We start from the raw sequence: 23,782 nt of genomic DNA, 5'->3' as shown, positions 1-23,782 counted from the left end.
AGTGTTGATCTGAGATTTGGCAGAGTAATCTCAGAGGGAAATCTGGGTCTGGAACTCCTTGTGGGTAAATTGCATACATGATATTTTAGTGACAGCGTCAGGTCAGGAGGCTCTGAGACCAGTCGCAGTTTGAGGTAACACAACACAAGGTACTGTCTTCCCAACTGCTAGTAGCCTTTCCACATTGAGTGTAAGTAGAAGTGGAAAAACAGTGATGTTGAGAATGACCTTCCCAAAGTCCTAGTTCAAATTCAGAAGGTAGAATGAAAAGAGGCCAAATTGCTCCACAGGATGGGACTGGCAATATGCATCAGGGTGCAGGATAGGGGGGAGGCAGCTGATCCTGTCATGACATGGGGCACTTCTGACACTGCAGAAAAGTACAAATTGATGAGGAAACCAAGATGAGAAAGTACCATGTTCCTCTGCTTCACTGGCCTTTGAGCAGCCTCGGGGAGCCTGGGGTTGCCATGTACAGACATAAATGCTTGCAAAGAGCCTTGTTGATTAACCTGGACACACACTCCTGTGTGAAGAGTTGTGCACACTGCTTCCCCAAATATTATCTTTTCACAGACTTTAATGATTGCTGTGTTTGCTCCCTCTTTGATAAGGTGAGATAGCACAAGCAGTTCAGTCAAATATGTTTGCCTTGCTCTCCAATGCGTGCTGAAGGTGTCATTCCTCAGGTAGCCTGGCCATGCGTCTGTGTTGGCTGAGGTTTGTGGAGGTGGTAGGGTAGTGGATTTGGCTTCAGACCTTTGAAATCCAAATTCCTCTCCACCACAGATGAAGGTATCCTAACTTTCCCTGGTTTCTGGGGAGGTATTTAGCAGCTCTGTGCAAGGGATCACAACTCCTGCAGCAGTACAGGGACACCCTATACTTTTTCAAACTGTTTCTCTGACTTCTGATGTCTTGACTGCAGTTTGCAGTGAATCTCAGCTTCCTGGTGTGAATTAAGTGGTTCCTACTTTAACTACATCCGTGTGTAATTTGTTGATTTTACAGCAGTGCACAATCCAGCCACCATTCACTGTTATTTGCCAAAATGACACACGTTTGTTTACAGCAAAAGACTGCTCATTAGTGGTCTGGCATCCCTTCATTTTACTGTCTCTATTTTCAACATCTTTTAGGCTTTCTTTGCCCTGGTAAGCTTCATCATGAGATCTGGATACAGACAGTCCACTGTTAGTCCGTTCTAGAGAAGGTCTTTTTACAGGGGCATGTAGTGACAGGGCAAGGGTGGGTAGTTTTACACTGGAAGAGAGTAGATTTAGATTAGGAAGAAATTCTTTACTAAGAGGGCGGTGAAACACTGACACAGGTTGTCTAGAGAAGTTGTGGATGCCCCATCCCAGACTGTGTTCAAGGCCAGGCTGGATGGGGCTTTGAGCAACCTGGTCTAGTGAAAGGTGTCCCTGCCCATGGTGGAGAGGTTGAAACTAAATGAACTTTAAGGTCCCTTACAACCCAAACTAGTCTATGATTCTATGAAACCCTCATTACAGTTGTCTGTACCAACTTCATGTTAAATTGTAGGGAATCAGATTGATGCATCATGTGGATACCCTGCAGCTAGAACTTCCTCTTTGTGGGCACTGGACATTTGCCTGTGCGTTATATTTAACCAAGCTTGATGTTTCCCAGATTTGTGTTGCCTGCAGTTTTTAATCACTTGTGTCTTGTTTTCCATGTAGAGAAAGGAGATTTCATTGCACTGGATCTTGGTGGTTCTTATTTCCGAATTCTGCGGGTGAAGGTGTCACATGAAAAAAAGCAGACAGTACAAATGGAAAGTGAAATTTATAATACACCTGAAGATATCATGCACGGCAGTGGAACACGGGTAAGCACCTCTTCCTTAGGATGTCTCTAAAGATTAGCTGCTTTCACACTGCCATTTTAGAAAAACACCACCAGAATGACCATAGCATCTTAACAGTTGCACCTACAGCATGCACAGACTTGACTACAGCTCTTTGTCGATACTGAAAATAAATAAGCAGTAGTTAGTGTAATAGAGCATGTATGGGTAGTGCAAATCTGCTGTCATCATATGGGAGATTTTTGGCTGAGTTAGGGAAAAAATGGCCTAGAAATAAAACCTCTGACTTTACTATAAAAATCAATTTCCACAGGTAGGAAAGGAGGGCAGGAAAGCAGCTTAGTCTTTGTAAGCAACAAGCATGACCAACTCTGCGACTGTAGTGTTAGGTGAGGGATAGAAATACCAATGACAGCCACATATCTGTCTTGGCAGTCTGAGCAACTTGGCATTCATGAAAAGTACAGGTATATTAGAAAAATTACAGGAAGCTGATAGAATGTTTTGGCACAACTTCAACTTATTTTTTGCTGAATAAATGGTAGGGTTTTTTTTTAGTCTCCCATGTTTGAAGGTAGAAAATGTTTGGGTCCGTTTACTTGGAATTTTAGGAGGTTCTTTAGAAGAATTTATTTTCTCTTTATGATCAGAAAATGGATTACGATGAATATTTTACTGACAGATTTGTCTCTGTGTTTTGTAAAACAAAACAGGTTGTTTTCAGCATTGAAAATGGTTTAAGTTTTTTACACTTTTTTACTAGAATGGGGTGCTATTATGGAGTATGAGATCTGCAGGAAATTTATAGCTTGTTTCTAAAGGCTAAATGAAAGAGGAAAAAAAAAAGAAAAATTGTGCAAAAGAGCATTTCTATCCTTAATATGTTTTCTGTAGAAACTTTAGTAACTTTAATATGTGTAATAACTGCTGCTGCATTCCTATGCAGCAGTGAGTATAAGATGGCAGTCACGGCTTGTAAGTAGCACCGATACAAGGATTGTTGTCATATCTGAAACACAGCAATAAATTCCTGTCTTGTAACATTACTACTTTGCTTTCTGGACAAAAGGTTGCACAGTGGCTTTTCCACAAAACGGTGTTGGAGGGGAGCTGAGCTGCCTGTTGCTGGTGGAGGCAGAGAAGTCAGGAGGCAGGTTTGGAGCAGGGGTTGCTCATCTATCAAGGGATTTTGGGAGCCAGAGAGGCAAGCAACAGGGCTACCCACATACCTGGGGGCTGTCCAGGGAGGAAAGGCAGGTTGACTTAAGGTGAGACTTGGTGAAGACATGATAAAGATGGTAAGGAGAAGCCAGGAAAGGAGACATCAGGTCTTCATTCTTTCTGTGGCTTTTTCATGTTTATGTTGTAATTTTTAAATATCCTAAGGCCATTTGGCTGTCAGGGGCGGGTGTGTGTGTGTGTGGTGGAATCACCAATGTGTAGCTCAGACTGATAGGCTTTGTTATACTTTTTAAACTGAAAGAGAGGTAAGCAAGGCATCCACTGACCCTGGGGGGACAGTGACTCCCAGTATTTAAGTAGCAGGAAAAGGAGAACTGGAGGTATCATCAGAATTCCATCCGGTTCGAAGTTATCTCATGACGATATCCAACCATCACTAAAATGCTTGCTGTGAGAGTTTACAGGGAAGCATGGTGGATGCCCAGGAGGTACACAGGCAGTTGATGATTTGATGCTTATGACTGATGCGTACAGTTGAGGTTCTGTGAAATCCCTGAGCCAGATTAAGTGGAACACTTGGACTGAACTGCCCACACTGGGTAGGTTACTAATATGTTTTCTGCAAGCTGTGTCATTAACTTCAGTGAGTAACTGAGTAGTCTTAAAGCCTAAGACATAATCAGCTTACTGAAGGGGTTGTGATTTATGGCTTCATGCCTCACTAGCATGGTTCATTTTGATATTTTCTACTCCACTGCATTCAGACTTCTATTTCTGCCCATCTGTCAGTAATGGGCTGACACCCTTGCCAGTTGGAGACAGTTCCCTGTCAAAACCAAGGACAAAACTCTCATTGACTTCAGCAGTGCAATAGCAGGTCTAAAATTTGTAAGAAGCCTGTATTCTGTGTCAACTCAGCAAATGGGAGCATGCCTGAGGCTTAATTTTGCTGTTGCTTTTTGTGTTCTGCCACCACTGGAGGTAGGTTATGGATTTGTGGCTGTTCCCCTGATCCAAAGATGTGTTTTTGTTGCTCCTTAAATCTTCCCCTTTCAGGGGCTTGAGCTCAGATCTTCAGTTGCTTGCCAAAGTCTGATGGCTGCCAGCCAAATGCATCCTCGTGGAGACTTCTTGGAGCCCAGCCTGAGCCAGGTAGCTTTGTGACCAGAGGAAGTTAATGAAGCTTGATATCATATTGCTCAGCCATCTCATGGTTGTATCGCTTCAGGTCTACAAAGGTGTAAAATATGACTGGTCCTTTCCTCTTGGCTCTGGTGTTTGCTCTGTCTCTGACATTTGATAAAATATTGGTCTCACACTGTTCCTTCCACACACCTGTGGGTGGATGGGAATTTGGATTTTTCATCAATCTGCCTGCCCTACTTTAATGAAATACACAGGAACTTTTTGCCTCTAGTGTCCTGTTGGAGTTGTTTGACATCTGTGAGGTTTGGATGTTAATATGGCACAGGCACATGCAATGCTTCCTTGAATCTCCTAATGAAAACTCTTACGACCATCAGTGGTAGCAAAATTAATAAATGCCCCTCTCTTTTTTTCTTTTTTTTTTTTTTTTGTACATTTTCTTCTTTTGAGCAGTGTCTTCCCTCTGTGCTTTTACTGAAAACGGTAGCCCAGCCAGACCATGCATTACTGACTACGCACTGCTACTGTAGAATGTGGCTAATAGTTAACTGCCTGTACAGGCTGTGGCATGGGTTATGCTCACACGCCCCACTGCCAGCCCAGAGCCCTGGTGACTGACAGTGCATTGCTTGCAGCAAGCATGCACGCTAACTCACGGAGGCGAGCTTCTGCAGGTCGCACTGGGACTGTGAACACCAGAAGGTGCATGGACATCCCAGACTGCTGTGGGAATACCCAGGGATCTTCTGCAGTTGGACTTCAAAAGCACATCCCAGCTCTTCTGTATGCAGTCATGGCTCATTGCATAAGAGTGATTTTTGTTAACATCCACTGTCAATACTTCAGTTTCTTGTTCCCTGAATTCCTGAGGGGTTTGAGGTTGGCCCCTGGTTGTTGTTTGTAGTCTTGAGAGGAGCTGAAAGTTTAGTCGGATTGAGTATTTAGCAAGATACTTTCAGATGGAAAGCATAATAAAAACATATACTCCTGTTATTTTTGTGTTCCTCCTGGAGAAGTTGTTGTATTTTATTACTCAACTATAGTTCTTTTCATAGCTCCTTTACCTCTCTCCCTGATTTGGACAGCTAAAAATAGTCTCACTTTATTTTCCCATGCTGTTTTGCTGTGTGTGCTCAGAAAAATGTCCATGATTTGCCCAGGACAAGGGGAAACTACTCCATTTATGCATAAACAAATCTGACCTCATTTTAGGAATGGCTTTACTTGTAACATTACACATATCACTTCTTGACCTGCTTTGAATGGCAAAATATTCCTCTTCATTTTTTGTAATTTTTGCAGCATGTCTAATGCTTTCCCATATCTCTGAGACTGTAAATTGTTCCTAATAAAGCTGCGCAGGCTAATTATAATCCATAGATATCGTATTGTACTCCCTCCCAGTTATCCCCAGTCCTCTGGGCATTTTCCCTAGCCTCATCCCACCAGTGCTGCAGAGAAGGTTGTGTTGGTTTTGTTTGTTGTTTTGGGGGTTCTTTTTCGGGGAGTTAAAATGAGCAGCACAGTTATCTTTTGGGGCAAGCAGTGACTTGTTAGTAGTTTGACATTCATTTGTTGTATGTGTCAGTTCAAGGCATGTCTGGCATTTTTGTACTGGTAGATACAAATGTGTATTTTTGTTGCTTCGGTTGCTAAGGCTTGATTGCAGCTTTGAGTGTTGCGATCTACCTGTGCGTCTTTCCAAAGACCTCGGTGTGAGAGACATCCCTTGCCTTCGTGTCCACATACTCCCTGTCATGCCTGGCTCCTGGCCTGGTTGGCAGGGACACACAGTGCTGTTGTCACAGGGTACGTCTGGGTGGGAATTGGCACCTGTGAGCTTGCTGCAGGCTGCCTGTGTAATTAGCATTTAAAAAAATGCAGAAAATGGTTCCCATTTTGGGTTGTTTCTCAGAACATCTAGAATACTAACACAAATCCCCTGGGCTTCCTTTTCGTTTCTTTGTTGTGTGCTTTAGGAATAGCTTTGAGAGGTGATGTCCTTTTGTGTGGCTCCTGCATAGTGCTGGGTTCTCCGATCTCGGCATTGCTTGAATGAAGCAGATGTAGTCTTCTCTGCATTTCTGTAAAAGTGCTCAACCTCCTGTGGGACTGGATCCCAAATGTTCTTTTCAGGTGTTCCTTCCTCTTATTGAAAGGTTAAAAGAACAGTTCTGTTCTCATAGAATGTTAGATGGAAGGTTTATGGCAGGCTCAAGAGCCACATGCCCCTTGTTTCAGGAAAAGCATTTTTATGCAGGTATAAAAGACGCCATACAGAATTAGGTGCATAAAAGGACAGTGTATTTCATAATTTATTAATCATTAAGGTGTTAATATACACTGCCTGAGAGTATTTTCATAGATACGTCATTTATATATCTTTGGCAATTTGGAGCAGCTATTTTCCCCTTTCCCGTCACCCAGTACAGTTTTTATATACAGTTCAAAATATATTTTCCCTGAAACTGTATGTCTAATCGTGGTGGTTTTGTACTTTTCTTACAGCTTTTTGATCATGTTGCTGAATGCTTGGGTGACTTCATGGAGAAACAACAAATCAAAGACAAGAAATTACCAGTTGGGTTTACGTTTTCTTTCCCCTGTCGACAATCCAAGCTAGATGAGGTAAGAAGATTTCACAATTTTATTAATATGCAGAAGAGCTACTGTGTTATTAAAACACTGCTATGAAAGCAGTATCCCAGACAGGTCTCATTTTCAGAATAAATGAGTGTTATATTTCACTGTCAGACTTCATGTTTGTGTTTATGTTTCTGTCTAAAAGATCTGGTTAACAGCTGATGGAGAGGCATCTGATTTTTTTGTATCGCCTCTGTGTGAGCTCCTCAGTATTAACGGTTTACCATGTAAACACAACAACAGTTTTTTCCTGCCTCCTGTGCAACCTTTTTCACCCCTCCATCGGGTGTGACTGGGAAGGACCCAGCACAGCAGTGTTTGCTGAGAGTTTGCCGAACTTCACAAGTGCACTGGGCAGGCCACCTGGAAGCAATGTGCTTTAAAAAAGACTGGAAATAACTAGTGTTGTATTCAGTGACTGATGGGGTTCCCGTTACAAGGATGCTATGGTATTTTCCTTCTTTGCTTATTGTACCACAAATGACTCAGCAGCCTCCTGGTACAGCATTGCTATGTCAACGGTGTAGCAAATTAATGGAGAAAAGCTAAATCCACACAAAAAGTGAAGAGGTTATACTGTTAAAACAAGACCTGCTTTTCTAGCTTGCAGGTCTCTAGGTTAGCCTGGTGCAACAGCTCCCCAGATGCTGGTGCTGAGGAGAGCTAGGTGAGGCACGAGTTTTATTACATTTCTCCTTTCTTGAGCTATGCTGAGCTGAAACCAAGGGTGCTTACTAAGTCAGGGTCTGAACATAGTTGAGAACAGAGCACTGCCTTTTTGTGCATCAGTTCAGGAAAGATGAGTTGACTTTGGTGCAGCTCTCCAATCTGTCCATGGTGGATGGTAGGGCTCAGGCTACTGACCACAGCAGAGTCATGCTGGAGATGTGGTTGTGAAGTTGAGTTGCCCTTGAGAAAATTTGTTTAGCTGCGTGGTGAAAGTTGCCTGTTTGTGGGCTGGTTTGCTCAAGCCAGCTGGGGTGAAATAATGCTTGTCTGCGTCAGGGGCAGGTAGATAGCATGTGGGATGGCTTGGGGATGGATACCTGTAGAGACTTGGAGATGAGCCATAGCAGAGTGGAGGAAGATAGTAAGAGTAAGATAGTAAGAGTCTCAATTAAAAAAAAAAAAAAGAAAAAAAAAAACAAACAAGGAAACGCTTTTGGGAGTTTTTGTGATTTTTTTTTTTTTTTTTTTTTTTTTGACATTTGAAAAGGCATTTTCCTGAACCCTGTAGGCCAAATCTTTTCCTGAATTGCTGCTTCTGTGAGGCTGTGCTTGCCTGGCTGCTGTTTTCTTGTGCTTGTTGAGCAGGAGGAGGCAGGGTGGTCCCTGTTTTCTCCAAGGGTGACAAGATGGCACTGCGTGGTTGTGTTTTGTTCAACCCTGCTTCACTCCAAGGGCTCCTTCCTGCTGCCAAAGTCTTGCTGGTGAGGCAAAAGATCCTTCCAGCGGAGCAGCTGGTCATGCTAAAAGGAGCTGCTCTTTGTCACTGTGGTTTGACCAGTTTCCTGAATGATAAAACTTACATGGAACAAGGGGCCCTTTTGGTCATTAAAGCTGTGCCCGCAGACTGGGCTTTGCCCATGGTTTGCCTGTGCAGCATCATGGGGCTGGGTTTCTAAATAATGCTAATGAGGGCAGCACAGTGGCAAAACTTGCATGAACTGAGTTTGTGGTTTAGTGGTAGGACAAATACCTCCTGGCCTGGAAAGAGCTGCCCTGACCCTTCTATCCCCTATTGGGAAGGAGAATGTGCACAAGACGCATGATTGATTTTTAAGCTGAGATGTGGGCAAATGTGCACCTGGGCAATGGCTTCTTGTGCCTATAAGCTTCAGCTTTTCTGGTTCTTAGCTTCTGGGACTCCTGTTGTGATAGATGTGATTTTTTTGATGGGTGTGAATAGCTGAGCTGGTTTGAATTGTCTTTCCTGTTAACTACTGTCAATGCTTTTTTATTTCCTTTTATTATTATTTACTCATATACGAAATGCTCTGAATCAGGCAGGCATTATCTAAAAAGAAAAAATTCAGGTGCAGTCATTACCTTGAGGCACATGCAGGCTCTGTATGATAGTTTGCAGAGAAGGAATTCAGTGCCAGGATTCCCTTTTTGATCCATGCTGTAAGTCAGGGCCATGCATTGCTACCTTTCCAGTATTTCCATTTGCCCTAACCTGTAAACATGAGCTCACAGTGAAACAAGCCTGGGCAGCTGGGACTTCAGGCAGCAAATTTGCAGCAGTCTGATCTTCGCTGCAGCCGAGTCCTGGACATACAAACATCACATCCTTTCAGTTAGTTCCATGCAGTCAGCTTTTTTGAAAGCAGTTGATTTCCATGGACTGAAAGGATTACATGGTTTTCCAAGAAAAACTGTCAAGGAACAACAAGGATAAGAGTGGGCTGAAAATACAAAATGCAAACAAACCATTTTCTAGCAAGGGAGAGGAAAACAGTTTCCTAGCTTTGAGTTTACTGTAAAGAGAATCAAAGACCACCAAGTGTCGCAAGTTGAGTTGCTAGGTCATATAAGAAAAGAGACCTGAAGGTGTATTTGAAGTATAAAATCTTGGTTTTAAGGAAAAAATATCAATTTGTGTCTTATGGTGGCATCCTGTTGACTATTGCTCTCTTGTTTTATCAGGGTATTCTGATAACCTGGACAAAGCGCTTCAAAGCAAGTGGAGTGGAGGGAGCAGATGTTGTGAGGCTGCTTAACAGAGCCATCAAGAAACGTGGGGTAAATTGTACTTTATGCTTTTTAGCTCTGTATCACAGCAAGCTGAAGTTTCTGTGTCCTTCACATCAGTGACTTGAGCGTGTGATCTGAGTGATGGAGTAGCTCTGCTTTCTTGTGTGAAGATACGTGGTTTTGCCATTTGTTGGGAGAATGATGTCAGAGTTGCTGTGTGGAAGCTGTGATTTTATAGCACAAAACTGAGGCACTATGTTGCGGTTTGTCGCTGACAACCTTCCACAATTTTATCACTCTCCAAAAACGGAGAAAGTCTGCGTGTCAGTGCCACAGCTTTTCAGTGATACCGGCACGTCCCATTCCTGAGAAACTGCATCTCATGGTCTGCGTTCAGTTGTGTTGCGCAGCAGCTCGGTTGGGAGCAGCAGAGGAGCAGAGTGGAAGGGAAGGGGAATTTCAGGCTCAGTGAGCTGCATTGCTCCCTGCAGTTTCTTGCTGCTGATTTTATAGAGGGTGAAGGTGACCCAGCTGCTGATTTAAACAAAAAGGCACCGAGTGTGAGATGGAATTAATTTGGGTTTGCATAATGCTTGCAGCCAGGTGATAAGTTGATTATTCAGCATCCAAATTCATCAGGCACTGGGCAGTATTTGCTCTATTTGGGTGGTTGTGGACTCTTAAGCAAACCTGAGTTTTACTGTCACTGGGCAGCATTACTATAGTCAGTTACTATCATCAGACTTGGTATCAGGAAGAATAATGCACTGAAGAGCTGGAAAGGAATGAGTGAATGTCATTTGGATAACTTATTTAATTGCATTATTTGCTTGTAATTTTGTGTCAAAATCTTCACTTGAAATAAAACTCCTAAATGTTTTAAGTGAATTCTATGAGAAATACATAACTTGAGAATATTTTCTAGATTAACTCCTCAAGCAACTGCGTCATATTACTCCATGATGTTTAATTGCAGAGTTTCTCCCTCCTTCATGTATAGCTGATTTCTTTTCTGCCTAAGGGTCTTTGCTCTCTAAAATTAGCTGGTGCTCTTTTATTGTTTGCTTGGTGCATTAGTCTGCTGTCATTGTCTTCTTGGGTATGTGGGACAGGAAACTGGCAGACAGAGCAGATGATATTTAAAAAGATGAGCTGAGGTATTCAGACAGACTGTCTTGTGTTCCTTGTGAAATTAGCTGGTACAAGCAAACCAGTGATAAACCAAGCACTGTTTTTCAGAGAAGCCATTTGGTCCAAGTAACATTTTGTTCCTCCCTCAGGACTACGATGCAGATATCATGGCTGTTGTGAATGACACTGTTGGGACTATGATGACTTGTGGTTTTGATGACCAGCGTTGCGAAGTTGGCTTAATCATTGGTAATGCACTTTGCTTCTGCAGCATGCATGTGGCTTTTCTCTCTTTGTGTGGCCTGTTTATCACTTTCTGATGTCCTTTCCCTAAAGGCACTGGGACCAATGCCTGTTACATGGAGGAAATGAGGCACATTGACCTAGTGGAGGGAGATGAAGGCAGAATGTGCATTAACACAGAATGGGGGGCCTTTGGAGATGATGGCTCACTAGAAGACATCAGGACTGAATTTGATCGAGAGATTGACCGTGGATCGCTTAATCCTGGGAAGCAGCTGTGAGTGAGACAGTAATTTGTGAGCTTAGTTTCTTTTGTTCTCCACTCTGTGGTCCCTCTTCCACTTGTGTTATGAATTCAGCAGTTCAAGAAAGTTCAACTTTTGTGGTGAAGCAAACAGCAGGCTGGGCTGGGCAGTGTGGTGGCACAGCTGGGCTCTGCCTCCCAGTGTTGCCCGGGGATTGGTGGGTGACTGCTGCTATCCTCTCCCACAGGTTTGAGAAGATGGTAAGTGGGCTCTACATGGGGGAGCTGGTAAGGCTCATCCTGGTGAAGATGGCCAAGGAGGGGCTGCTCTTTGAGGGGAGAATCACCCCTGAGCTTCTCACCAAAGGGAAGTTTGAGACAAAGCACGTTTCTGCCATAGAAAAGTAAGTACCTAACCCTTTTCACTCCCTGGGTTTCCTAGTGACTCTGAATGTTAATTCTGCGGTATCTCTTTTTACTTTGTGAGGAGATGTGCTGCACTGGGGTGGCTGCCATCCTTCAGGACAGGTGCAGAGCTGGCATTTGGGGACCCCCAGCAGACAGTCTGTGCCCTCCTCCCTAAGATACAAGCCCTTTTCTCCCTTTTTCTGTGTTGGGAGGAACTGTGAAAGGCAGTCAGTCTGTGCAGCTACAGGGTATGCTCTGTGCTACCTCTCACCCGCTCACAAAAACTCAGAAGTTTGTACCCTGCAGCTAAACACAGGGGTGAATTGGCTTAGTGCCTCTGAGCGAATACTTGTGCTGCTCCTTGCTGTATCCACGCAGTCGCTGGGCAGAAAGAAAACAAGTGTGACAAGGCAGAGCATTCAGTCTCATAGGCAGTGCCGAGTGCTACATGGCGACCTCTGAGCTATGCACCAGTTGGTTTCTTATGTTGTCATCACCCCTTTGGTGAGTACTTACTGTGTCTCCCCCCTGCATTTTTAAAATCTGCATCACTGGGATGGTTTGTACTGTAGTCATTGCATTTCTTTTTGAAATGCTGCTGATTTTGTTGCACACATATAAAGGTGCTATTGATTATGAATGCAGTGCGAAGGGAATAGCCAGTAACTTCTACAGTGTCTGCCCCCTGCCCCGTTTCACCCCTGTCCCTGCAGATGGTTTTTCTCACACAGATTTCTGTTAAGTGTGTGTGTTCATTCATCTTAAGCACAGAGGTCTGTGTAATGGACCAATGTAAAGTTGAACAGCAATGAGAAAAATGCAGGTATTGAGAAATTCAGTTAAGGGCAAAATTAGCTCTAAAATCGCACCTCACTTCCTGAAGAGCACTTTGGTTCTAAGTAGGGGGCCCATCCCTGTGAAGTTTTAAATTTCTTGCTGATGCTGACAAGGTGCAACAGTCCTTAGAAAGATATATGGAGTGCAGTTAGTAATGACAAGATATACTCTTTGTGGTTTTTGTCTGGGAAATGACTGAGCTGGACATAGATAAGTTTTGCCAGAAACTTTGCTCTCAGGCTGGGTGCTGATGAGGGAAAACACAGTTCAAGAGACAGAAATTCAGGGAGGTCATAAAAGCCTGAGAAGAGACCCATTAGGATGAAATGACTTAGGGTTTTGTTTTTCACGCTTTTAGTTTATTAGACATACAAGCAAGCGAGCGTGGGATTTAGGTGTATGCTTTTGTGGGGCTGGTGCTTCTGGCTGCAGAGAGAAGCTGAAGTTTAAAGCATCAGTGTGATCAAGATGGATGTAATTCCTCCAGGTCTGTAAAAGTGCTTTAGAAGCTGCTAGTTTTCTTGGGAGTGCACTGAAGGAGCTGTCATGTGGTTGCTGCCCTGCTTTGGGTCTGGTGCTGTCAGACCAACTGTAGCCTGAGCTACCACACATGCTGTGCTTGTAGGGGATGCCCCATCTCTGCAGGATATGGCTGGTCCTGGTCCCATGCTTTGTGCATTCACTTTTGGAGTACAAGAAGCTTGCTTGGTAGAAGATTTGTTCTGATCATGTGGCACAACAGAAACTTACTCTGTGTTGGAAAGAGACCTGCACATGATTAGAATTGGACAGGTTGCCAGTGGCATAATATATGTCTGCCTCATGGGAAATGAATATGAAGGAGGGCAGGCTCTTGGGTACATATGGGAGTAATCCTGCCCATAGGTGGCTGCTATAGTGCCTGGAATTACATGGTTTGTAGGTGGCATGTTTGCACCAGGCTTTAATGGAAAGCTGTTTCTGTCTGTGAGTGAATGCATATTTAGAGCATTTTATTTCAAGCCTCGAGGAGTCCAGATCTCCAAGAAGTTTTCTGTATGACCGCTTTCTCAAACCCCAAGCAGGGACACTCATGGTCAGATGTGCTTCAGTCCTGCATTTTATAGCTCTCCCACTAAGAAGGTATCCTTTATTCCTCTCTGTAGAAGCAAAGAAGGTTTGAACAAAGCCAAAGAAATTTTAACCCGCCTGGGGGTGGAGCCATCCCATGAGGACTGCATTGCCGTCCAGCACGTCTGCACCATCGTGTCCTTCCGCTCAGCCAACCTGGTAGCCTCTACACTGGGTGCCATCCTCAACCAGCTGCGAGATAACAAAGGGGTTGGCCGTCTCCGGACCACTGTGGGGGTTGATGGCTCCCTCTACAAGATGCATCCACAGTGAGTTCCTCTGCTCCTGCCATTAACACTCTTCACCTGTCGCAGTCTCTGGCTTGCAAAGGGTTGGGCAAGTAACCCCGAGATGTCACCCAGGCATGTGGTTTGGGTGTGAGATAAGGAACCCATGGGTGTGGGGGTTTGGTCTGAGATGGGAGCTTAGTGGAAAGGGGAGATGTCTTTAATGAAGAAGTAGGGTGACATCTTAAAAAAAAACAACAAAACCATAAAAAAAAAAGAACCAAAACTGAGTAACTGGATACTGTAAGATTAATGAAAACTGTGGTGGTTTTAGTACATATCTTAAGGGATCTCAAAAGACCTCTTAGTAGGAGACTTTTCTTTGTACAAAGTATTACTCTGTGCTTTAAGGAGACCTGCATTAATGCACCTTGATCTCTGTTTTCAATTTAAACTCAGTTGTTTAGAAAATAACTGTGCCGAACCCTGTTTTGTTTTCAGTCTTCCCTGAAGATACTTGGGGTTTCCAAGGGAAAAAAAACATGGTGCTTACATTTCCATGGCATTTTAAAAAAACTGGTTTTGACTTGGTTTTCCCCATCTTGAAAGTTACATTTTTAATCAAACAGCTGTTTAGATTTATGTAGAAATCAGAAAGGAATTTGAGCTCTTCTGCTGTGGGGTGTACCTGGTGCTCATAACAGGGTTTAAGTGCATTAGGGTCATAACCCCAGTGCCCAAGCCCTAATGCTGCAGATGTTTGGGAGCTGCTGCACCTACATAAGGATTTCCAAGTTCAGAATAAAGAAATGGAAGACATATGCAGTGTGCAAGTGTAGTTTATGCACACATAGTAAATGGTTTCTATTTAGTAAATAAGAACTGGTGAGAACAAGTCAGTTTCCAGTCTTCGCTGGAGGATTTAGCTGTGGGTAAGCAGGTGCACATCATACAGGACATACCTTGGTATTGGAGCTGGCTAGGTGGGCTGAGTCTCATTTATGAGGAAACTTTTGAAAGGAGAAATATGTTTAACGTTTACTTTTAGTTTCTCATCTTTTTGTTGGGGGAAAAAAAAATCCTTAAAGAAAAACATAAAATTTTGTCAAACAAAAATATTTCCAATAATGCTGTTTTGGCTAGCTTTTCCAGATGGTAGGTCAGGGGTGTGTTAAGATAACATACATGGCAATTTTTATTCCTGAACTGTTTCCCCACACCATCTAAACCAGTAGGTTTAGACAGCTTGATAATCCCAGGAGAGGGGATTGGAGCAGCACTGGGCCAGGGGGTTTCTCCCATCTAGGGTCAGGTTCAGGGGATGAGACTCTGATGCTCTCCCTTGGTTTTTGCTGGCCTTTCTTAGAAACTCATAAGGAAAGAGGCCATGGGGAAAACCTGGCAGTTTTCCTACTGGAGAGTCTGTAGCTGGTTTGGGCATGGTGAGGCTCCTTGCTCCCTTTGCAGTTGGTCTGCGTTGGCAGCAGAAATTCTGGGGACCGCTGGGGAGGCAACACAGACAGAGACTTGCAGCCTCCCCTCCCCACAGGTATGCCCGGCGCTTGCACAAAACCACCCGGCGTTTGGTGCCGGACTCGGAGGTGCGGTTCCTGCTCTCGGAGAGTGGCAGCGGGAAGGGAGCAGCGATGGTGACAGCGGTGGCATACCGGCTGTCAGAACAGCACCGTCTCATCGACGAGACGCTGGCTGAGTTCAAGCTCACCCATGAGCAGCTGCTGCAGGTGAAGAAGAGGATGAGGGCGGAGATGGAAGCAGGGTTGAAGAAGAAGACTCATGAGACTGCCAAAGTGAAAATGCTGCCCACATTTGTCCGCAGCACGCCGGATGGGACAGGTAAAAGCATGCACTTGCTGGAGTGAGGGCACTGGCTCATCCGTGAGGCGACCAAACTGGGCTCTCAGTGAAGGGGTTTGGGTTTGGTGGAGGGTGAACAGATATGGAACAATGAAAGAGGAGCCTTTTGAGCTAGGCAAGGGAGGAAATCTCAGTCATGGGCAGGGCAGCCTGCGCTGCCCGTATGCTGGTTGCTGGCAGCCTGGCCCCATGTCCTTCCCCAGGGTCCAAGATAGCCATGCCCTGGGGGAGAGAAAACCATAGCTGAACTCATAACCCAAACACTGTTTGCACCACCTGGGCAGATCTTTGTATTTCAGGGTGGCTGGCCAAATTTCTGCTTTTCCTCAGGGAACAGTTGTTTTGGTCCCTTTCCCTGTTGTTTTAATACAAAATGAAACCAAAAACCACACACACACAAACGGCTGGATTAATCAGAGCAGCGTCTAAATACTCCTTTGATGAAGATCTTCCCAACTGAGTTTCTAAGAGGTTTTCTATCAAAGTGCCTTCTAGGGAAAGCACTTTTTTAGGTTTTGTTTATGGTTCTTTAAATATACACACATGTTCTTTTACAGAGAATGGAGACTTTCTGGCACTTGACCTTGGAGGGACAAACTTTAGAGTTTTGCTGGTGAAAATCCGCAGTGGTAAAAGAAGAACAGTTGAGATGCACAACAAAATCTATGCCATTCCTATAGAGGTGATGCAGGGAACAGGAGAAGAGGTGAGTATTTGTTTGTCTCCTTAGCAGCACTGCTGCTTTTCAAATTTGTTAAGAGCATGTAACATGTACAACTTCAAATGTATGACTTTTCTCTTTAAAGCTGTTTGATCACATTGTTACCTGCATTTCTGACTTCCTGGATTATATGGGGATAAAAGGTGCACGACTTCCTCTAGGCTTCACGTTTTCCTTCCCTTGCAAGCAGACCAGTCTGGATGCTGTAAGTTCCTTCTTAGTATCTTTTGAATCTGCTTTTGTGCTTATGCTAGGCCTAATTTATCTGCCTTCATATTATCTGTGTGACACTTACAGGAAGGTTGTACGAGGGGAGGGTTCATGATCTGACCCTGACCAGTACAGCTGTTCCTATAAATAGTTCCTTTCAAGGTAACAAAGCAAATGCTTCTCAGCCCAATGCTGTGATGGATAAGAGCATTTAAATTTTTCATGGTGGTGATATCCATTTTTTAAGGTATCATGTTTTTTTCCAATCATATAAACTCGCTGGACTGTGATACTTCCCTAGTTTTGCAAGCAGTAAGCAAAAGTCCATCCGTGCTGCCAGTGCCTGTTCCCAGCTGATCTCGTCTCACTGTATGGACCAGATGGACCAGGGCTTGCTTGGCTATGTCACCCTAAGGGTGACAGTGTAGCCTACAGCATGTCCCTGTCAAGTGGGACATTCTTTTCACTTTCATGTTTAACTTCTTCACTGCCACTTACTTCCACCAACTCCACCTGTGCAGCTGTAAATAGTTTCCTGTGTACTTAGTGCTTTTTTTTAGGAAAAGACATACCTTGTGACACACTTTTTTATAGTTTTTTCGATTGCTCTGGAAATTTGGAGACCTAGCATGATTAGTAATTTTAGATGCAAATTTCACATATAGTAAGATACTCCTTTTCATAGAGGCTTTTCAGTATAACCTAATACTAAAGCGTTTGAAGTGTACAGAGTAACATTCTAGTCTTAGTGAAAATAAATTGACTATTCATATATAAGGAAGGGGGAAATAGGCAGTGATGTTCAGAGCAGCATTCAAATTTCCAGCTCTAAAATACTGCCACCCTGCTGATGACAGGAGGCTGGGTCAAGCCAGGGAGACTTTGGAGTGTGATGGAGAGAGAAGACAAGTTGTTCTACAAAACATAGCACCCATGTTGGTGAATCCTGGAGAACCTCCTATGACCTGAGGGTCCCTATGAGTCCACGTACCAACTGGCCACAAATATTCATGCCCATTGCCTGGGATGTGGGGTCAGAATTGTGTGATTTCCCCTGGTCACCTGTGTGAGGCGTTGTGATTTTGTGCTTTTATGGTTTGGTGAGGCGGGCAAATACAGGGGAGTTATCAGATAGAAATGCTCAGTTATCATCCCTTAGAGGACTGTAGGGTTCTGGGAGCAATTTGTAATGCAGCAGGAAATTTGATAACTTATTTTCTTTCTTTTTTTAGGGTATCCTTCTCAACTGGACAAAAGGTTTCAAAGCTACAGACTGTGAGGGAGAGGATGTGGTGTATTTGCTTAGAGAAGGAATTAAAAGGAGAGAGGTAATGTTTTTGTCTGGTTTTGTTTTTCACCTCCTACTTCTCCCTTGCCTCCATACTTGACAGATCTCATGGGTCAGGCTGGCTTCCTCTCATAGGGTTTGTGTGCTTTGAGGACATGGGCTGTGCCTCCTGTACATGACAGAAGGTGTTTGCCTTGCAGCAGGTCCAGGTATAGCTCTGCCAATGCCATGTGGCTGTGCTGGCTCTGGTGCTGACATGTAGCCTGACTGACATAGGACAGTCTAGAGAGTACACAGTGGAAATGGGAGAGTTCAGCCACCAAACTGAAATTGCTTCTCAAAATGAGCTACGCTGGGGATTTGCTTTTATTGCTTGGGGTTTGGTTTTTTTCCCTCATCATTCTAACTTTCCAAATTTGGCAGAACTTTCAAGACTTCTTTCAAACCCTATGGCAATTTTCACTGCATCAGAGCATGGAGAAAGGAGGAGTTTTCAATATAGCGACTGTGCGAATGCATGTCAGTGTACCCTAAATGACAGTTCCCGTTCCCTACCCCCCCCCCCCCCCAGCTCTTGATCTTGAAAAATCCTCAAGCAGCTTAGCTGAAACTTTCTAAGAAGGGAAGAAAAGTAGCCTGAGGAGATCACTAATTTTGCAGAATTTCTATCAGGAAGTGAAAAAGAGATTTAAAACTTTTACTACTGGATTTGCTACTGCACCGCTGTAATACAGAATGGCAATAGCCCTCTATCATGTGTCTATATGCAAGATCTGTACTTAAATTTACCTGAACTAAAGAGAACATATATACAGGAATATACTTTCTTCTGAAGACATAGTCTATCTCATGTAGAGTGCGCGAAGAGCCTTAGTACCTGCTGGAAGATTAAGTTCCTATTTTTGCATGTGTAAAATCATGCTGGTATTTGCAGTTGTTTCCAGTGTGTTTTCATGGCTCCCCCTTTGGTGTGCTCCTTTTGTGTCCCCTTTGGTGTGAGGAGTTGCTCTAAAGTTCTCACTGTTGTATTTCTGTCTTCCAAAGGAGTTTGACTTGGATGTGGTGGCTGTGGTGAATGATACAGTGGGCACAATGATGACTTGTGCTTATGAAGACCCAAACTGTGAAATTGGACTCATTGTGGGTATGTGTTAGAGCTGCTTTTTATTTAGCACTTTCTTATTAAACAGCATGTCAACTTGTCTGTCTGTATTCTTATGGACACATCCCTGAGGTTAACTGAAAATATATCTGGGGTGTCCAGGAGTGAAAGATTTTGAGATTAACAGCTACCCCTTCAGAAGTAAGCTGCAAGAAGGAGTTAGGAATGAAATTCAACAGCCAGCTTAGGTCTGTCCATGATCAACTGAGATACAAGCACAGCCTGTAGTGCTGATCAGATCCTGCCTGTTTTATCTGGGAAAATCACTTTGCTGCTTGTTAAGTGAGCAAATGTGGACTCCGCCTCACCAGCTCCTTTTGTTAGTTTAGCCTGTCAGAGTTTCCCTGCCAGTGTGGTCAGGTAGCCCACAGTTTTCAATGTGAGAGAAGGGGATGAGGCACCTGCAAGCTTTAAGAATGCTTTCAGTTGTGAGGTGGCTTTGGAGGAAAATCAAATGCCACCAATTTCTCCTCCAGACAGCTGGAAAATGTCCAGGATGAATCAGCACAGTGCAGTGTGGGTAGGAAGTCGTGTCTGCGCAGCTCTGTCAGCGGTGTGTTTTCAGGGACAGAGTTCCCTGCAGGAAGGACAGCGTGTCCTTGGGGAGCTGAGAACGTTCTCTGAGGACTGTCTGCTGCAGCCTTGCCAGATATGCTCTCCAGCCAGCGTACCTGTGTGCAAAGCAGGGCACTGGAGGTGGCCTGGGTACATCTGGGATAATGAGCGTGAAATCCCCAGGGCTCCAACAGCTTCCTCTGCCCTGCTTGAGTTGCCTTGGCTAGACTGATGGTGCTTGCTGAGGAGCTGCATGAGCCTGCTAGTTGTCCTGCTGTCCTCAGTGCAGGGAGGTGCGTGAACTTTCCTGCTGTTGCTTGTCAGGGAAAAATATTCTTGCAAGGGCGTGTTCACATCATGCTGGTGCCCTGTCTCTGCCCAGTGCTGCCTCTCCTGCCCAGGAGAGCCAATGCCTTAGTCTCCATTGCTGAGTACTTTGGAAGCTGCCACTGATGAGTCCAGGTCTCTGCTTTTCATCTTCTGGCAACAGGAGATCATCTAGAAGCTTCTCAGTTGAACAGTCTGTATTGCATAGGTATTCACATATTCAGGCAGCCCTTACTTACCTCATTCTGAACAGTGAGATTTGGAGTTGGGAGGCTGGCCAGTGCTGATGGTCTACAACTGGGTTTGGTCCTGCAAACCTGGGTCTTGGTCTGCAAGCCCAGACTTCTCCCCTCCCTGCCAGACCCTGTGCTGTGGCTCAGCATTCCTGCAGCAGGGGAGTAGTGTGGGAGGATCTAGTTTTGCTCAGACTTTATTGATACAGTACCCTAGAAAAATTGCAAAGGAAAACAGACTTGCTTTTATAATTGGTGCAGAATGTGTGATGCAGGGTTACATAAGAGTTTGGTAGGCAACTTCAAGAAAACCTTTGTTCCAGGTAGCAGTAAAAGCTGCCTCTCTTTGCTAGTAAGTCTTTGCTCCCTAAGGCCTCTGGGTACATAGAGCACTTTGTAATTGCCACACTCCTTAGGATCTCCTTCAAGCAGAATCTGATATGGCATCATTTCAAGATGGAAGTAACTGCTGGAGAAGCTATTTAAGCAATTTGATAAAAAAAACGAAAAAAAACAACCCCAAGCAAAATCTGAGCTTACCCTGCAGTTAGCTGGTAAAACCCCTGGGGTTTTCTTTTGCCTTGTGCCGCAGAACTTGCTGAGGTTTTCAGTTCGGCAAATTTTCCCCTGAATTTTGTGGAGCCTTGGGCTTTGTGGAAGGTGGCTCCTAACTTCAAAATCCAGCTGGCTGCTGGCTACGGTTTTGGGTTCAGTAGTGCATGAAGGTTGGTGTGCCAAAAAATGGCACTCCCTGTTCCTTGGCACTTCCCTGCTCCTCCCTGTAGCATGGGACCCTCAGCCCAGCTGGCCTGGGCAGGACTCCTCTGTGAGCCATCTTAAGCAGCGCACCATAGCCATAATATTCTCCTTCAATTTAGGATTTTTGAAGAGTGTGACTTTTTGGTGACATTTCAAGTGATAATTTGACTTCTTCATTCAGAAAAAGCACATTCAACATCCCCCAGAAGGGTTGTCAGGGCTGTAGTGCTTGTTCTGGCTTGTTTTGGTCTAAAGAGTAATTTCAGTATTTCCTTTTTTCAGGAACTGGCAGCAATGCCTGTTACATGGAAGAGATGAGAAACATAGAGATGGTGGATGGTGAGCAAGGACGGATGTGCGTGAACACAGAGTGGGGAGCATTTGGGGATAATGGATGCCTGGATGATATCAGGACAATATATGACAAAGCAGTTGATGACTATTCACTAAATGCTGGAAAGCAAAGGTACTGCAGGATAAATGGTGTGTTAAGTATAAGCCAGGCTGCCTGAAATGCTTTTAAGAGAGAATTTGATTTCTCCTAGTCGGAGAAGGCAGAGGTTAAGAATGGAAAATTACTGTAGCCCTGCGGTCCCATGGTATCTCCCTCTTCTGTGCTTTTATGAAGCTTATTTGCTTCCATGGGACTTCAGCAGGGTTTTTGGTGAGAACTTCAAGAGCTTTGAAATTACTAAGAGACCCTTTTTTACATCCTGTGTTGTACTGAGGGAGTTAAAATGGCTTGTCATTCTTTTGTTCTTGGTCTCAGTTTAATCTCTTTTAGGTGAACTCTTTGTAGGGGGCTCTGCCTCTAGAAGTCTTCAGCTTAGACCAGCCAGCATGGTTGGAGCTTGGAGCTGCTCACTGTAAAACATTCAGGAGCTTTCTAGCAGTTGTAGCTAGCTCTTATTTCAAGCAGTTTTCTGGACATCATGTTAGAGGACCTGCCTTAATTACTGGCCCTGGAGTTTGCTTTTTGGGGGTCTAGCTTTTGTCTGGGCAAGTTCTTCCCTGTCCCCTTCAAGAAAAGGCTGACAGGGAGGTGTACCCAGCACTGATAAAACTGGATTGTGACTGGTGCGTGCCCAGACTACAATTCTTCATAATTTCTCTGCAGCAATGCTTTGATGCCAGGAGCTTTCAGAGTAAATCTGCCTGAAAACCTGGGGGATGCAGACAACTTGGAAGGTCCCTTGGGAAGCTCTTTAGAAGTTAGGGCTCAAGCTGACACTGAGCAAGCCTGATGCAGCAGCAGAGTTGGCATGGAGTAAGAACCCAAAGGCATTAGCAGAGACTTCCAGGGGGGATTAATTTATTCCAGAGAGAGTTAGGCACTCAACAGGGAGGACACTTGCTGGGTACAAGCCTGAGAGAGCTCATAGTATTAAATGGATTGCGTGGCCTGCTTCCAGTGGGCTGGCATGCTGGGCTCCACTCAATTCAGGGCAGAAACCCTGCTTTAGAGCTTCAGGAAGTGAAATAAAGGATGCTTTAATGAATGCACTTTTCAAGAAGTGGAAGTGTTCACTGCTCATTGGTAATGGCACAACTAACAGACCCCCAGATGTTCCCTTCCAACCAGAATGATGCTGGAGGGGAAGGAGTGCAAAGCAGACTTCTGCCCTCCTCAGCACAGGGCTGCCATGTACCTTTGCCAGGCATCAGTCATGGGCCACTCCTTGTCGTGTGCTTGGAAGAGATCTGCAGATGGAGAATATTCTCCCTCTCTATCCTGGGGGCAGACCTGCATGGGAAATTCAGGTCTTGTGTACAAAGTCAGGACAGCTTGGTTTCTTCCTGTGGTTTTTGGACTACTGGTTCCATACTAGAAACGAGTGCTGGAAATAACTGAAAAGCTTAAACCAACCATGGACACCCAGCTTGCTAGTTTAAAAGGCAGTGATTCGGTGAACATGCTGGATGTACATTTTCACATCTTTTACATTTCCCAGGGTTTTGTAGCACAGGATTCCCATAAAAACGCTGCACTTGCAGCAACTACATTGTGATTTTCCTGTAATTTTGCTGCACAGAGCCACTGAGCATTTCTTTTGTTGAAGGTCTCAGCCATGCTTCAAGAGGGCTCCCAGATGTGCAGTGGAGATATGTTTTCCCTGGGGTCTACTCAGAGCTGTCACTGGAGAACACATGGCAAATCTGGCTTTCATCTGAGCATGGTTCTGCTCTCTGGTGGCAGTTTTTCATTTCTTCCATCTGGTAGAAATACCAGCCATCGTTAACAACAGCCTGGCTGGGGGAACGTGGTAGTGAGGAACAGATGAAGTGTATGTACATGGGCTCACAAGGCTTCCCACTGACTCTTCATACTTTTTCTTTCCCAGTTTTTCTAGTAAATGGCCATTTTTTGTTGGGACATGAAATACACAGTCTATACGCAGGCATGTGCATGGGCAGAACGCCTGTTTGATAATACAGCTGCAATGCTGCTGCCTTTGCAAATGTGAGCAGTGTCCCTCTGAGCTGTGCTGCTGTCTTTCATTACAGGTATGAGAAAATGATCAGTGGGATGTACCTGGGGGAAATAGTCCGCAATATTTTGATTGACTTCACTAAACGGGGATTCCTGTTCAGAGGCCAGATTTCAGAGACACTGAAGACCAGACACATCTTTGAAACCAAGTTCCTTTCTCAGATTGAGAGGTAAGAACACTGCACAGGAGGCTGTTTTAGAGTGAATTAACATTATGTGGTCATGTGTCATGAGATGACAGTGCTAGAGGGGAGGGACAGCGGGAGAGTATTGCTTGGTTCTCCAGAGATAATTTTGGCTTCAGTAAGAGGCTGCGCATTTGTAGGAGGACTGCTTGCAACATCATCTGAATTCCTAGTCATGCTTACTGCTAAATCATGGGAAGAGCTGTCAGGGGTTCCCTTACTGTATTATTTTATTTGCTTGCTTGGAAATCAAGCCATTCTCCTGTGCCCCTTGTGT

General features: G+C 44.4%; 1 protein-coding gene across 1 annotated transcript in view; it reads left to right on the top strand.

Moving 5' to 3' along the window:
* The window catches only part of LOC134160046 (hexokinase-1), a 39,464-nt gene that overhangs the window by 10,984 nt on the left and 4,698 nt on the right, over positions 1–23,782 (top strand). Inside the window, exons 3-16 of the mRNA XM_062611666.1 lie at positions 1,704–1,852; positions 6,668–6,787; positions 9,452–9,547; positions 10,780–10,879; positions 10,967–11,150; positions 11,366–11,521; positions 13,508–13,741; positions 15,249–15,553; positions 16,132–16,280; positions 16,381–16,500; positions 17,738–17,833; positions 18,838–18,937; positions 21,112–21,295; positions 23,335–23,490. Coding sequence (XP_062467650.1) covers positions 1,704–1,852; positions 6,668–6,787; positions 9,452–9,547; positions 10,780–10,879; positions 10,967–11,150; positions 11,366–11,521; positions 13,508–13,741; positions 15,249–15,553; positions 16,132–16,280; positions 16,381–16,500; positions 17,738–17,833; positions 18,838–18,937; positions 21,112–21,295; positions 23,335–23,490 — 2,149 coding nt within the window. The remainder of the gene's footprint in view (positions 1–1,703; positions 1,853–6,667; positions 6,788–9,451; positions 9,548–10,779; positions 10,880–10,966; positions 11,151–11,365; positions 11,522–13,507; positions 13,742–15,248; positions 15,554–16,131; positions 16,281–16,380; positions 16,501–17,737; positions 17,834–18,837; positions 18,938–21,111; positions 21,296–23,334; positions 23,491–23,782) is intronic.

This window comes from Pezoporus occidentalis, unplaced genomic scaffold (assembly GCF_034315485.1).
Source record: "Pezoporus occidentalis ecotype Australia unplaced genomic scaffold, CSIRO_AGI_Poc_V1 ctg155, whole genome shotgun sequence".
Taxonomy (NCBI): Eukaryota; Metazoa; Chordata; class Aves; order Psittaciformes; family Psittacidae; genus Pezoporus; species Pezoporus occidentalis.
The sequence above is the reverse complement of the archived record's forward strand: the minus strand, read 5'-3'. Positions and strand labels throughout refer to the sequence as shown.